At 41.7% G+C, this 15,703-nt stretch overlaps 2 protein-coding genes across 6 annotated transcripts; both read right to left on the bottom strand.

Moving 5' to 3' along the window:
- Window positions 1-316: 316 nt before the first annotated feature.
- On the bottom strand, window positions 317-7,920 carry LOC123322162. Of its 2 annotated transcripts, XM_044910025.1 has the most exons (4): window positions 6,860-7,920; window positions 6,550-6,780; window positions 557-626; window positions 317-473 (listed from the first exon to the last, which is right to left on the bottom strand). In XM_044910025.1, exon 1 carries the CDS (start codon window positions 7,803-7,805, stop codon window positions 7,044-7,046), a length of 762 nt encoding a protein of 253 aa, XP_044765960.1. In that variant the 5' UTR covers window positions 7,806-7,920; the 3' UTR covers window positions 317-473; window positions 557-626; window positions 6,550-6,780; window positions 6,860-7,043. The 2 variants fall into 2 exon arrangements, with proteins under 2 accessions (XP_044765960.1, XP_044765961.1); XM_044910026.1 differs by lacking the exon at window positions 557-626 and having other exon boundaries at window positions 318-473.
- A 5,084-nt stretch (window positions 7,921-13,004) lies between these two features.
- On the bottom strand, window positions 13,005-15,455 carry LOC123321520 (THAP domain-containing protein 5-like). Of its 4 annotated transcripts, none has more exons than XM_044909171.1 (6): window positions 15,332-15,455; window positions 15,018-15,203; window positions 14,612-14,893; window positions 14,450-14,499; window positions 14,193-14,197; window positions 13,005-13,705 (listed from the first exon to the last, which is right to left on the bottom strand). In XM_044909171.1, exons 1-4 carry the CDS (start codon window positions 15,394-15,396, stop codon window positions 14,454-14,456), a joined length of 579 nt encoding a protein of 192 aa, XP_044765106.1. In that variant the 5' UTR covers window positions 15,397-15,455; the 3' UTR covers window positions 13,005-13,705; window positions 14,193-14,197; window positions 14,450-14,453. The 4 variants fall into 4 exon arrangements, 3 of the variants coding, with proteins under 3 accessions (XP_044765106.1, XP_044765107.1, XP_044765104.1); XR_006538877.1 differs by lacking the exon at window positions 14,193-14,197 and adding an exon at window positions 13,764-13,819; XM_044909172.1 differs by lacking the exons at window positions 14,193-14,197; window positions 14,450-14,499.
- Between the last annotated feature and the right edge of the window lie 248 nt (window positions 15,456-15,703).

The following is a 15,703-nucleotide window of genomic DNA, read 5'->3' as shown; positions in this document are numbered from 1 at the left end:
TGTTTATAAGAGCAAACCTAAAGAAGTCAGTTATAGTTGAAAATATTATATCACCATTTTGAAACTATACGATGAGTGGAGAAATGGTTTTAATAAAAGAAATTATTTCTGCAAATGTATTGAAATAGAAAGAGGTTAAACATAGTTTACAAAAATATTTGTTTTGCAGTTAATATAATCATTATTTTATTTTTGTTGAAAATTTGACTTGTTAGATGGTTTCAAGAATAAAAAAATATATTTTTGCTCACTTATTTATTTGAATAATTATAATATAACAGAGTATGGGCACTAAAAAATCCGCTGCCTTGGGCGCTGACTCTCTCAAGATAGTCCTTCAGGATTTGCGGGATGACGGCCATGCGATTGTCGGCTGGTATCGCCGTTATGTTAACAGCATCCGTTTCACTACAGAATAGTCTTATTCTTCGTCGTCACTGGTATCGGACAACGCCAATTGTATTCTGAGATCGCTGGAGGAGAAATTAAGGATCAGTTGAATGCGAATCTAAGGTTTGGGATGTGGTTCGAAAGCGCTCGACGGAGGGATACTTACGCTGATGTCCCAGAGACAGTGGCGGCGATTGGGCGTAAGAAGTGGGGGGGCAATAAGGTGAAATCTAAAACTGAAAATGGCATTGTAAGAAATTGCTTCAAGTTAGTTTGATTTTTTTGCACCTACAAGCCTTTCCAAATTCGAAATTCGAGGAAAAACTAAATGCAGTCGTAATTGATCTCGTAATTGATTAATTAATTTATCGGTAAAAAGAAACAATAGTTTAAGTAGGAATAAACAAAAATAATAAACAGTATGATATGTCTTCTCGACGTGTACTTGTTTTAAAATGAAGCTAGATGTCTTGATTTCCGCCTGGCATATATTTCTACGCATTCTTCTAATTTGATGTTTTGAGCAGCATCTTTCTCAATGGGATAGCCAAAAATAGTTGCAGAAGCTTGAACAAATTATGGAATACATACTGGTTGTGGACATTTTCTGACTTGAATTGTGAAACCGAATTTGGCACAAGATGACGATCAATTTGGTCTGAATCATGATGTTTTCTTGAAAATACATCGATTTCGGATGCTAAAGTATCATTTTTCTAAACCAAACGCGGAACTCACAGCAGAACACGCTTCTTTGATGCGGTCGTTACAAACTGCGTTATTTTTCATCGAAGCCGTCAGCAGTAGTTCCATCTTGCACAACGATGCATCGGATGCTCTAGCCAGAGAAGGCGCGACATCAACGCTTATTGGCCCGGAACCCAGTATAGGAATTTCTAATTCCTTAATCAGGGACCGAAACAACAGCTGGATAAGGCAAAAGGTCCTAGAGCACTGGCGCAACCGTCCTGGATTGCGTCACTCGCACAGGGCTATTTCAGTGCCTCCCAGCCCATATACCAGTCGCTGGCTAGAATTTTCTAGAACTAATCTGAGATCTATAATAGCGGTTTTCACAGGACACTGCAGACTCAGAGCCCACCTCAAAAAACTCAGCATCGTCAATGACCCACTCTGCAGACTCTGCTTAGAGGAAGACGAAACAATTGAGCATATCCTCTGCGACTGCCCGGCGGCAGACAGGGTCAGACATGGAGTTTTTGGCTCTCCGAAGTTGATCCTAGAGGAACTCAAGAATCATTCCCCCTCCGACATCATCTCCTTTCTGGGTAGGATGGGACTAGAGGGAGAGATCTAGCTCTATGAGCTTGCTTGTGTGCTACAATAGACCGCTTGGTCGCAGTGGAATTTCATCTGTTGATTCACTGACGAGATTTTGTGTGGTTGATCTATGGCTGGAGTAACCGTCAGTGATAACTCATTCAATTCACTATTTGAATCCGGAACAACAGCAATATTTAGAGGTGTATGGGACTGTAATCCTTCTTGGGATTTCTGCTTCTTAACGAAGAAATCGAACAACGTTTTTCCCGAATAACGCTTCATTTTGAACGTTCGATTTGATCAGAAATACGCGCGCAGAGAGGTTATATTTACGATGAGGCAATGCGCATGCAGTGAACTCTAAAAGAAGTCTTATAGAGTTCACTGTGCGCATGGCAGTGGGTTCAGATATGATCGCGAATTGTCGTATGACGTCGGTTTGCGAAGGCAGAGCCTCGCTCGCCACGCCGTGAGGGCCACTCAGTTTCAAAAGTATACAAGTGTTGCTACCCTAAAAAAATTATATAAATTCATTTCATATTCTCCAGAAAGGGAGGGGGCAACCGCCCCCCCTGGCCCCCCCTAATCGCCGCCAATGCCCAGAGATGTGCAAGGTTTGATCGGAAGGTTCTTCATTTTATTCTGAAAAGATAAAATTATGGTTACTAGATAAAAATTTCGAATTTTGGTGAAAGCCAGCAAGGTCTAGATCTATTCTCGCAACCAATTACCTCATAGGTGATCAGAAATTAACCTAGCCCGACTTAACTTTTCGGAATGAAATCTGCTGGCAGGTGGATGTCTGGAGTATTGTGGTGAATGAGAAATAACTCTTTCTTTCCATTCTGTTTTTTGTTCAACTCTTGAATTTCAAGATTATGTAGTTTATTCGCAATCGATCAACAAAACAAACAGAGGAAATTTTCAGCAATTTTTACAATTTTCTCTCTGAATTTCTTTATTACTTCGCCAAAGTTTCTGACATAGTTTGGTCCTTTCTCAAGGCTACAATATTATTTGACATGAAATGACGAATTATTACAAATAATTAAATTTTTGTCTTTTAATACTAAGTAGTATTTAGAGAGCAGGGTAAGACATCACAGAAACAGTTAAAGGAGATTGGGAAATACAAATTAAACAGCTCTAACAGTATATGTACAAAACAAAATTCCTAAATTTAATATTAGTTATAAATTCTTCCATAGTATGTTCTTGTTCAAAAAAGTATCAATCACAGGAAAACACACTATAATATTCCTCCAATTCTCAGCATGGATTTCTCAAGTCAAGGAACACTGAAACTGCGATATTTGAACTGACCAGATCGATTCTGCGGGCGCTGGAGAGCAATCTCATTCCTATGGGGCTCTTCCTTGACTTCTCCAAGGCTTTCGACTGCATCGATCATGATCGGTTGTGTCAAAAACTATGGACCAACGGGATTAGGGATAACCAGCTTAATCTTGTGCGGAGCTATTTGAGAGGTCGAGTTCAGAGAGTTTCCGTTGAGATCGATGGTGTTGTCTACACTTCACTTGATGAAGTACTGAATGCAGGTGTCCCTCAAGGTGGCATTGCTGCACCCTTATTTTTTTTGGTTTACGTTAATGACTTACTGATACTGATTGCTGGGTGTGTTGGACGGACTAACCCAAACCTGCCACCGCGACCAACGGTCTATTGTAGCACACAAGCATGCTCAAAGAGCTAAATCTCTCCCTCTAGTCCCATCCTACCCAAAAAGGAGATGATGTAGGAGGGGGAGTGATTCTTGAGTTCCTCTAGGATCATCTTCGGAGAGCCGAAAACTCCAAGTCTGACCCTGTCTGCCGCCGGGCAGTCACAGAGGATATGCTCAATTGTTTCGTCTTCCTCTAAGCAGAGTCTGCAGAGTGGGTCGTTGACGATCTTGAGTTTTTTGAGTTGGGCTCTGAGTCTGCAGTGTCCTGTAAAAACCGCTATTATGGATCTCAGATTAGTTCTAGAAAATTCTAGCCAGCGACTGGTGTATGGGCTGGGAGGCACTGAAATAGCCCTATGCGAGTGACGCAATCCAGGACGGTTGCGCCAGTGCTCCAGGACCTTTTGCCTTATCCAGCTGTTGTTTCGGTCCCTGATTAAGGAATTGGGAATTCCTATACTGGGTCCCGGCCAATAAGCGTTGATGTCGCGCCTTCTCTGGCCAGAGCATCCGATACATCGTTGCCACTGAAGCCAGAGTGTCCAGGTATCCAAATCAGTTGCAGTCTGTTTAAACTTCCCAATTTGGTGAGTTTAGATCTGCATTCAAATACCTGTGCCGAGTTGCATTTGTCAGCCGCGAGAGATTTGATCGCAGCTTGACTATCCGTAAGGATTTTTATCGATCTGCCCGCCCAGCCACTGTCAAGTAAATGGCCTGCGCACAGATCAATGGCGAAGATTTCTGCCTGAAAAGCTGTCGCCGACTTTCCCAGACTAGCACTGAGTTTGGTCAGCGGTCTACGGCTGTAGACTCCGGCTCCAGATCCCTGACTGGTTCTGGAGCCATCAGTAAACCAGCAAGGTCCTTGTAAATAGAAATCCTTGTGATGGAGCCATTCGTCTCTGCTTGGAATCAGAGAAACGAATGTTCCCTCGGTGCTGGTTCTTGTGATTATTTGATCAGTTCTCATGCCCATCACCTCGTCAGCCTCCAGTTGGGCCGACAGACGACTGGGCACGAAAGTGAGTTTGTCAGGCTCGTTCACGGTGAGGTGGTGGAGCCTGTGGGTTGCTAGTCTTGCCTCTCCCTGGACAAAAATGTGAAGGGGAGGGAGGTCTAATAGCATCTCCATGAACGAAGTTGGAGTAGAGCGGAATGCCCCCGAAATCATGAGGCAAGCCGTTCTTTGGAGTTTGGTAAGTTTGTTTTGGGTTAGAACGCGTTCAGTGCAGGACCACCAGGCGACACAGCCATAGGTGATCAATGGTCTGATCACCGTGACGTACAGCCAGCGGAGCTGCTTCGGCGCTATCCCCCATGTCCTTCCACAGATCCTTTGGCAGGCCCATAGGGAGTGCCTGGCTTTGTGGACGACTTTTTCCACATGGGACTTCCATAGAAGCTTCCTATCCAGGGTAATGCCTAGATATTTGGCTTCCTCTACGAGTGGAATGGTCTTACCGTAGAGAGTTGGAGGAAGGATTTGAAATTTCCTTCTCCTGGTAAAGGGGACAATCAGGGTCTTGGAGGGGTTCACCCCTAACTGCTCCCCATCACACCAACCCTGAATTACTGTTAGTGTTTCCTGAAGAGCATCTGAGATGGTTGCATCGTCATTGCCCTCCAGTAAAACAACTATGTCGTCAGCGTAAGCCTGAACATATACGTCAAGCGAGCTGATAATTGCAATTAGATCATCAACCAGAAGTGACCAGAGAAGGGGTGATAGTACACCTCCTTGCGGACAACCTCTGCCTGCTTTGAATCTAAGTGCTTCGCCACAAAGCGTGGTTATGATGTTTCTGGAGCTCAGCATTGTGCTGATCCAATTCGATATGGTAGGAGGGACACCTCTAACCTTGGCAGCCCTCACTAGAGATTCAGTAAGGGCAGCATTAAAGGCTCCCTCAATGTCCAGAAAGGCAGCCACTGCAATCTCCCTGGAGTTGAGAGATTCATTGATCCTGCCGACAAGATTATTGAGGGCAAGATCTGTGGATTTGCCTTTCTGGTAGGCATACTGATGAGCACTCAGGGGATGATTCCGTAGAATCACCTCTCTGACGTGCTCGTCTAGTATCTTTTCATTTTCATTTTCATCACGAACGAAATTAAACTGATCGGTCGGAATGATTTAGGCTGTGAGTCTGTTTTTCCCGCCTTGGGAATATAAACGACTTTGACCTTCCTCCAGTTGGATGGCATAAAATTCCATGCCAAGCTGGATCTGAAGAGCCTAATGAGGTAAGACATTAAGAATTCCAGTCCGTGCTGAAGTAGAGCTGAAAATATTTCATCGTCACCTGGCGCTTTGTATGGGAGAAAGGATAAAACTGCCCTTCTCACCGCGCTCGCAGTGACAAGTTTGTTGACAAATTTCCAGCATTCCTTGCTGGGTCGCTTGAGGCGACTGGTGAAGTTACCTTCTTCCGCAGATGCGGAATCAATCAGCACGTGATCCGGAAAGTGTGTGTCAGCCATGATCTTAAGGGTTTCCGCCCCAAAGGCCGTATAGGTGCCATCTGATCTTTTAACAGATCCCAGCGTCAAAGACGGCTCTCTGGAGAGAATTTTATGGAGTCTTGTCCCGCTTGCAGCATCTTCGATGCTGCTGCAGAAGTTTTCCCAAGACTCCCTTTTGGCCTTCCTTACTTCCTTGTTGTACAAGGTGAGGATTTGACGATACACTTCCCACTCACCTGCTGATTTTGCTCGGTTAAATTTTTTCCGAACCTCTTTACGAAGTTTCTCTAATTTAGAGTTCCACCAAGATACTTTCCTATTGTCGGATTTCTTTCTTAGTGGACAGTTTTCATGATATGCCGAGACTATAGCTTGGCCAATTGAGTTGGCCAGCCTCTCTAGGTCTTCATGATTGTTAACGTTGACGTTGATGGATCTCAGATTCCGTTGCAGGGATAGTTTATAACCATCCCCGTCGGTTAATCTGGGATTGCGATATTCCTGAATGGGTTTACCGCCTAATTCAATGTTAAATTGAATATTTCTATGGTCTGAGCCAGAGGGCGTGTCAGAAACCCTCCAGTCAGTGATTTTAGTGCTCAGGTATTGCGAGCAGAGCGTGATGTCCAATACCTCAGCCCGATTTTTCGTAACAAAGGTTGGAACAGAGCCCCGATTCAATACAAAAAGCGCTTCTTCTAGAATGAAGTCAAATAGATGCTCACCTCTTTCGTTGATGTCCGTGCTACCCCACGTAGTGTGATGGGAGTTGGCATCGCAAGCAACGAGGAGTTGAAGGTTTTTCCCCCTGCAGAAGGCAACTAATTTTCGCACTTCATTTGGCGGGGGGAACATGGTATCACCAGGGAAGTAGGCAGAACAGATGACCAGTTCTTTAGTGCCCGTTTCCATGGGAAGTTTTACCAGGATGGATGTTACATCTCTGGAACAGAATCCTGTAAGTACAAAAATGTCAATAGTGTTCCTGACAAAGATACAGGACCTGGGTGATTCCCCAGATCCGAGTGATATTACCTTGCCAGGAAGGTTACTGAGGCCGTTGATTCGGCCTCGGGAAGTAACCCAAGGTTCCTGGATGAGGGCGATATCTATCCTCTCGTCCAGGATTCGTTTTCCAAGGAGGTAGGATCCAGCCTTGGAATGTTGCACATTAGCCTGCAGGCATTTGAAGAGCCGCGCCATCACTAGATGTTGCGGCTTACTTCTTTCTTCCCACCGCCGGCCCCTTCCTGGCCGTTTTACCAGCCTTGGGAAGAGCCCCGGTGGGAAGGGACGCCTGCGGCGCTTTGCTCGTCGAGGGAGCAGAGTTAGACCTCTCTCCCTCAGCGAGCTCACCTTTGGAGGTGCCAACGGAGGTGGAGGGATTGGCCCCTCCTTCCTCTTTCTTTGTTTGGGTGTCCGACTCTTTGTCGGCACCCATGCCCTTTTCTTTGGCCCGGAAGGTAACCCTCCCGAAACCATAGTAGGGCATCATGTTCAGGGCTTTGAGCCTAGACATGGAGCTCTCATCTACAGAGAAGGTCCATGTCCGGCCCGGCCCTGAAACCTGGTGGTGTAACACCGCCCAGCTCTCTGCTTCCAGGTCTGGGTTCATCACACTCAGACCTGTCAGCACCTCATCCTGTGAGGGTCGATCTCCTAGTGGAGGATCAGGGATGTATGCTACGCATACGTAGGGCTTTGGCAGCTCCGTTCCCTGAACGATGCGGAGGTTGGCCCCATCCCACGGCTTGATCTGCAACAAGCAGTTTTCAAGCCATGAGACAGTAGCCTCGTCCGCGCATCTAATCATGAGCCAACCCGGCTTATGAGTGCAGCTCAAGAAGCGGATTCCCGCTCCCTTTTCCTCCTTCCTGAGGGTATGCCTCAGGATGGCGCCCTGGAGCAGGTCCAGCTGCTCAGCTGACAGATTGGCTTCAGGGTCTCTGTCGACAATGCCGACCTTGATCCCTTCCACCATCTCCTTGTAGGTCACCCCCTTGCTGACCGTTCCCCCAGGACAGTGCTTTTTCGCACTGGCACCCTAGTGCTAGTGCGAAAAAGTACTGCCATCAGAGCGCAACCTCTTCGGAGTTTTGGCAGCAGGCGTTGGGAAGTTTGGTTCCCTCTCCTTTGCTGCTGCCTTTTCGGCGCCCTCACGGGGTACTGTCGCAAGTGCCGACTTGTAGTCGGCACCTGATTTCAGTAGCCGTTTCAGGTGCCTTTTGGCTGCTCCCGCCATTCGCCTGCGTTTGGAGGTAAGATTCATCTTCTCAACCTCCTTAGCGACTACAGCGATTGCAGCCTCGGGGATACCCTCCCCTTGTGCGGTTCCGGATTTCTCCTCCGCGCCTAGGGTTGGGTTTGTAATGGCAGAATCAGGTTTCACCCCGATTTCTGCACATTCCTCTTTCGAGGTTTCGGTCGTCGAGATAGGATTGATCCCCGTCTCGACTGGTTTTGTGGTTTGTGTTTTTTCTAAGGTATCCATAAACGGTCCCACGAGAAGGGAAGAAATAGATGTCCGCCAGGGCAGTGCTCCCTTACCCTGGTAAGCCATATTGAAACCGGAGGGCGGCAGGTGTCCGGAGTTCGCCTATTAGGAACTCATCTTAACCCAATGAGCTACTCAAAGAGGAAGTTCTTCGGCATAGGATGTTCCACCTTGAACTAGGGGGTTTTTGATGAGGTTGTCTCCTCTCGATCCGGCCAATTAAGGCAAGATCCCCCGCAAACAAGTTTGCATGGTTTGTCAACTGCCGCCAGTCCTTGACTGTCCGGTAAAGTTGGCGCCGTTAATCCTGTGCAGGCCCTTAGCCACGACACTACAGCTGGGCAGGAGAAGTTGGTCCGCGGTGGGATTTTGGAAGGCTACCAGTAGTGTTTTTAAGACTACGAGCCAACTTATAGTCCCACAGTCCTCAGCTTCATTTGTAATCATTAGCAGAAGGACCCCTCCTATCCGCCACCAGGAGACGCGCCTGGTTGGTACTTCACCCCAATGGCCAGGACGTTAATGACTTGCCTGACCATATTCTGTTCGAGGAGACTATGGATTGCGCTGATGTGATGCTGGCCGCGTGGCTCAATGATGAGACAAATGTGGACGTGGTAATGTACGCAGATGATACCAATATCTTAAATAAGGCTCCCAAAGTGTCTGTGGTGGTTGAGCTAGCTCGGAAAAAATTCTCAACAGTCTCTGAATGGTGTCAAATTAACCAAATTACCCCAAATTTGAATAAAACGGAATGTGTGATGTTTGGAACCTCTCAAACAAAAACCATCACGCCTGATACAATTGACCTGCAGGGACACTGTTTAAAACTTAGTCAGAGTACTAATTTTTTGGGAGTTATGATGGATCAACATTTAAACTGGTTTGACCATGTTGACAGACTGCCAATTACGAGTTGCTAAGAACTGTATACTTTGCGAGTTTTCAATCTACGATGGGATATGGAATATTGGCGTGGGGGAACAGTTCGGCTATTGGAAGATTATTTGTTGTTCAAAAAAGAACATTAAGGGCCATGCTTCACTTATCCTCCAAAACAACCTGTCGAGGATTATTTAGAAAGGAAGGTATTCTCACAATATCTGCATTATATATCCACAGATGCCTAGTATTCGTACATAAGAACCAGATCTACTTTGAGAAATACCGTAATGTGAACATGACTAGGCGCGTTCATTCATTTCACCTTCCGAAATGCTCTCTCACACTGTCTCAAAAAAATGTAGAATATATGTGCCTCTCACTCTTCAATAAGCTTCCAAAAGAACTCCAGATTTTAACAGATAGTAGTAAATTCAAGAGACAAACTCGGAAACTCCTAACTGACTTGGAACCTTACAACATAGCAGACTATTTCGGATGCAATTCTTATCTGGGTGTATGAGATCCTATTGCAGTATTTTTTTTGTCATTTCTTTTTTCTCATGTTTGACCTATTTTCTTTTCGTAATGTAATTCGATTATGAAAATAATTATTATTATATTATAATTATTATATTATTATTATTATTATTATATTATTATTTATTAATCTTAGGCTATCGATTTCGGAACATTCCTATTCCATCATCAGGCCAGCTGAAGGTACACGATTTTATAATATGTATTTCAATTTGCTATGATTAATTTATGTATTCGAAATGGGATATTTAGGGTTAAGTTGAGAGTATGCAACTTACTGTCGTCAAAATGGATGGAAATGTGCTTCATTAAATATTATTATTATTCTAGTTTTATTGAGTTTCATCAACAGAATCGTATTATTTTATTTTACTTATTTCTTTCAGCAACGTGGTGTCAGTTTGGAATATGGAGAGTAGAGAGAAGGAGAATGATCGACGTACTAAAAATGTGTCCCCGAAAACGGGAAACGTAGGATAGGTGTCGCTGCGATTGCAGCGGGTGTCGATAAAGGGTGGGGATTCAAGCGTCAATTTGAAATGAACAGCCTTCATTTTATTTTAGGTTATCTGTCACCAGTTGCAAAGATTCTCTAATCTTTTGCACAGTTCTGAAAATAATTTTCAAATATGTTGAAATTTTTGCGGGTATTGTAACGTGGTTACTCGGAGAATACCTATCTCGAGCGCCAGCTATTCTTTTCAATAGGAAGAATAGCAAACCTACCAGAGTAGCTGCTAGTCGGAGACAGAGTTCGCTGTTATCTAGGGTGGTAGCGATAACGAAGAAGTCAAAATCGAATTATGTAAAAGTTTATTCACACCTTCGGAAACTAATTATATGTACAAGGGAGATATGTGTAGGTATGAAATATGAGTGATTCTATAAGCGAACATACATTCGGGAAATTCTATCCGGTCACGAGCACATTATGAATTTATACCGGGTGCAGTGAAAGAAATTAAAGGTTTAATAAAAATGCGCCAACCAGAAGTGACGGAATGATTACTAAGGACTTGCTATACGGTATCGGGATGTAATTGTATTTTTCCGGGAATGAAACACAACCAGGGCGGATCTATTCGAGACTTTTATTAGCTACCCCAAGGGCTATAAAGCGCCATGACTGACAGAAAAGAAGAGATTTCGGATTCAACACTTATGACGCGGAACGCGGACAGGGGGTTGAGGGGACTTTCCCTTCAGTACCCCAAGGGCTCGCGCACCATGACTGATAGCGAAGGGAAAAGTCAGACTCGCGAAACAGAGTAAAGAACGATAAAATACAACAGAAAACGATACAGTACAGCAGTGTCAAAGTTAAAGAAGTAACGGTGTAGGTCTAATAAAGAAACTGAACGGTACAGACGGGGACCTACCTCCTTTGTTTCAAGCACTATCGGAAACTCAAAGGAAAGAAAAGAAAACTAAAAAATTAATTCTAAATAGCACTGATGCAACACAAAAAAAATACTTCTTAAACGGCGAAATTCAGAAAATACGGAAAACTAGCGGAAGTAAGAGAACTGAATCTGAAGCAGGAGTCACCACGTTAAAACTGAAATCTAAGAGCGAAAAATCGAAAGTCGAAATACTGAAGTAACCGAGCAAAGTTAAAAGGTAAGTGCCCGCCGCGGGGGAAAATTTGCTTCTATAGGCAAATCCCCCCTCACGGTAAAAATCTGAAAATTCCAGAATGCGACAAGAATGAAAAACGTCGTCAGCTCCGGTTTATCGCATATCAACAGATGAAAACGTCGAAATCTTCAACGGCATGCAAGAAAAACAACGTTAAACACAGATAAACGGTTTTTTACATTTACTCTGCCTACCGGAATGAACGTACTGAATATTCGAGAATTAAAATATTTTCCAATTCCAATTTTCCTCAGAAAACTGAGATTCATTACACCCCCCGTAGTGCGGAAGAAATTAACTTACGATGAAATAGTGAGTTTAATTTCACGACTCTATCTACCCCTAGAAATAATGACCTTACTTTCGCGCGCGCCACCTATAAGTGCACATGACCAGACTCACAAATGGTACCTATACCTATTCCTCTCTATGGTTGGCAGTGGTAGTTCCAATGCGCACGCAGAAACGTCAGCGTCAGTCATTTCGGCGCAGGTCTCCGCCATTTTGTCGAAGAATTTTGTTCAGCGTTCCGTGCGTGGATGTTCAATTATTATAGTGGAAAATCTTCTTTCTCCATGTGGAAATCCATTTTCATCGCTGGTCGGAAACGTGCCATGCTTCATCCCTCCGGTGAGTACCCAATTTAACTGTGTTTGGCGGATGTTTGAATTCCATCGTGGTTTTGTAGGTTAACCAGGATTCGTGGGAGCTGCAACAGGTGGAAAGCCTCCGGTACGTGGGGCGCAATGGACTGGTCTGCCCCTTCCGACCTGGTTACACGGACGTTGGGACTCTCGGAGCCGGCATGAGACTTGCAGGCAAAGATATTACACACCAAGATGGAGCATCCCTATACTGAATGCATGGAATGTTTTGTCCGCAAAGTAAACACTGAATGTTTTCAAACAAACGCGGCAATAGTAAACAGAAACCAGTGGCGTAGTTGAAAAGTTGTAAATAATAATATGTAATATCTTTTATTATAGCGGTGTGAAGAATAGTAATGATGGGTGTATATGAATTTGATAATTACATCAATTCGTTTGGAAAATAAAATTGTTTGATATAATTTCTCGTTAAATTGAACTGAAATGACCTGAGGCACGAATTGTTTTCGATATAACTCCGAAGTTTTAAAAGAAATTTTCGCACAAATGGTTATATTCCGTAAAAAAATTTCTTTTACTGCTTGCAGATCGCCCCTATTCAATCCTGGGATATCAATTCGGGTTACCAATCTGAAGCACGAAGGTTTTCCGATATATCTCCGAAGTTTTAACGAGAGTCAAAACGAAATATTCACACATATGATTGTCGACTATCCAAACTTCATATTCCGTGAAAAAACTTCGAGACTAAAATTGGTTTTTTCCAAAAAATAAATATTTGTTTAGTATGATCCATAACATTGCCATACATCGAGGTATTTCAGGTTTTGCACTAGGCCGTTCGCTTATTGCGTCAAGGAAAATTTTTTGATAAAGGTAGATTTCAAAAAAAAATTGCTAAACCACTGATGCGAGGAAAAATTTATTTTTTCAATAATTCCAAAAATACAGATTCGATCATGTTGATAGCTAGTATTTCACAAGAAAATAATATGTGATATAGCCTTAAATTTTGTTTTCTACATTGTATTTAGAAATTAATTACAATAATTCATTAAAATTTGCTTTTGTAGTCGAACAGGAATAGAAGAAATATTCCTATAGAAATAATGAACAAAATCTTATAAGAACAATTCTTAATTAATATTATACAACTCCATCCGGAAAAACATTACAGTACAATGACATAAATTAATAGGTCAATAAGGAGCTCACAAAATTAATTAAGACTCTGACAATTCTCAAAATAGTTAATGCGTCTTTATCAAAATTATACTTAAAATTTAAATGATTGAATGTTCTTATTAAATGATTGAAAACTTAATACTGACAAAAAATTCCTTTATAAAAACATATCACAATAATCCTGTAGCACAACATTTATATGCAACATTTATAATAAGAGGGACTAATTAGAAAGCATAATTCTTTTATTAGATTACTGAATTCATTGCTGAACTTGAATCAAGTATTATTTTGTTTTCAACCATTCTGCACAATTGAATATGTGGTGAGTACCACACTATTTCAAGATAAAAATTATCAATCATTTTTAGTACATATAGTTCTGGAAAATAGAATATATAAACGAAACAATAGGATTCTGAAAGTTTGACAACATGACAATGGACAGATACTATCAAATTTGAAAATAAAGGAAATACACGTAGTTTCTTTGATGAGGGGTATCAACAGACTGGTGCGATCATTGCAATTCTGAAAGAAAATAATGTAATAACAATCCATAAGTCTTAAAATAATCATTATTGTATACCACTATTTTGTTGTATTCATATATGAAATAGAATAAATGACTTTGCAGCACCTTTTCATCTACAGCTTGATCTTATGCAAGGAAAAGGTAACCTTCCTTAAATATCTTCCCTATAGTTTGTTTATATTATCTGCCAATGAAGTACATCCTTTAAATCAATTGCTCATTTCCGTATGTGAGAGCTGTGTTCATCATTTCAAGTATAATATCCTCTTCAAGTCAACTATGATATTTTTGAAAATACATTGTCCATATTTAGTTTTATAGGATACATGCAATTGTCTTCTTATTCCAGTGGAATAGGATATATATTATATATCTATTACCGATGCTGAAAATCGTAATGTCAGTTTCAACAAATTCCAAGTTTTATATAAAAATTTGCTTAGAATATAATTAATGTTTCCATTGTACTGCCGTTTGACCAACCTTTTACTCTGTAATGTATTTTTCTTCTAAGGCTTGAGATCATTATGTTGATTATTGCATAGTGGCTGTGGCTTGGTGGTTAAAGCGTCACCTGGTATACCGCAAGGTATTGTGTTTGATTCTGGGCTTGCGAAGACATTTTCTAGTCAATATAGGTAAGGTGGTGTAAGGACACTGTAACAATGCCTGCTGTTGAAGTTTTAGATAGTTCAGAACCACTCAGTTTTGGGAATTCCTCTACTCTACAATATCTGAGAGTGTCTAGGTCACACTCCTTCCATCTGAAGCAGTCGATGTGCAACATGAACTGAAATGAAAATATATCAACATAAATTATGGTTGGAAATGATCGCAAGACAAACACTTTTTAAATGATTGTTTTCACCTGATGCATTCGAAATAATATTCAATACACTCACGTATTTGTATGTGGTGCTGCAAATTTTTCAGTATCAAATACTTCTAAGGAATCGACTTTGCCTGATAAATCTGAAGCGGCCAAAGCAACAGACATGTCTGTAGCAGATAAATCGGAAGCAGTCAATGTGGCAGATAAATCTGAAGCACTTGCCGTAGCAGACAAATCTGAAGTTTCTGATAATTCAGAACCAATCAATTTTGAGGACTCCCCAACTTTACCAACATCTGATGGGTCCTGGGTCATATACCTTTCGTCTGAAGCCGCTAATGTGTTACTTGAACTGAAATAAAATATAAAAAATTAGGATTCTTCAATAAGAATTGTGTACTCCCTTGATTTATTATAGTAACATTATTTAAATGATTGATTTCACTCGATACATTCAAAATATTCAGAATACTCACCAAGGATCAGGCAATGAAATCCTGGATGGAATAGCTTCAGTTTTCAAACATTTTTTTCCAAATTTAAGGATGAAATCTTCGTCACAGAAATGGTCAGAGCAAACATATAGCCATTTGGAAGATTCTAAAATTTTCAGTTTTAACTGGTTCATCCATAATTTCTGTCGAGCACTATCAGTAGGCATTCTAATGGGAGGAAAAATTCTTTAGTGATGAATTAAACAATACGAAATTATTAGTACGAGACTAATGAAAAAAGCTAGGTATCCCAAGCTACGCCTATTCAAAAATATCGTTTGTTATTGTTTACTTACCGGTGCATGGATTTCCCACTGCTTTTACTGCTGATTTTTTTGCACACCACACAGCGATTCACCATTTTTGCAGTTTCTAGTTAAAAATATTTATTGTCTAACACCGTTTTCACTTAAATCGTCCAACAATAACGTTTGTATCATTCAAGATTCGAGAATAAGCACAGAACAGAGAGAATAAGTAAACATGTGGCCATTCGAAGTGGGTTGTTAAATAAACAACGTTGTCAATTTTCTTTCTTCGTCATCTCCTAATTTTTTTATATTAAATTTATGAACATAATTTCATTCTGTAACTTGGCTTAGAACATATCCTGAATTCATCAATCATTAATATTGTCAGTATTATCATTTATTCAATAGCCGATACAC

This window comes from Coccinella septempunctata, chromosome X (genome assembly GCF_907165205.1).
Source record: "Coccinella septempunctata chromosome X, icCocSept1.1, whole genome shotgun sequence".
NCBI classification, from domain to species: Eukaryota; Metazoa; Arthropoda; class Insecta; order Coleoptera; family Coccinellidae; genus Coccinella; species Coccinella septempunctata.
Note: the sequence above shows the minus strand (reverse complement) of the source record. Positions and strands in the feature narration are given on the sequence as shown.

Excerpts from the sequence above, each read along its gene's own strand:
- LOC123322162 (XM_044910025.1), bottom strand. The coding sequence starts at position 7,805 with ATGGTGGAAGGGATCAAGGTCGGCATTGTCGACAGAGACCCTGAAGCC.
- LOC123321520 (XM_044909171.1), bottom strand. The coding sequence starts at position 15,396 with ATGGTGAATCGCTGTGTGGTGTGCAAAAAAATCAGCAGTAAAAGCAGT. Across the intron at positions 15,204-15,331 it reads AGTGGGAAATCCATGCACCG|AATGCCTACTGATAGTGCTC; the intron begins GTAAGTAAACAA and ends TCCTCCCATTAG. Across the intron at positions 14,894-15,017 it reads ATTTCATTGCCTGATCCTTG|TTCAAGTAACACATTAGCGG; the intron begins GTGAGTATTCTG and ends ATTTTATTTCAG.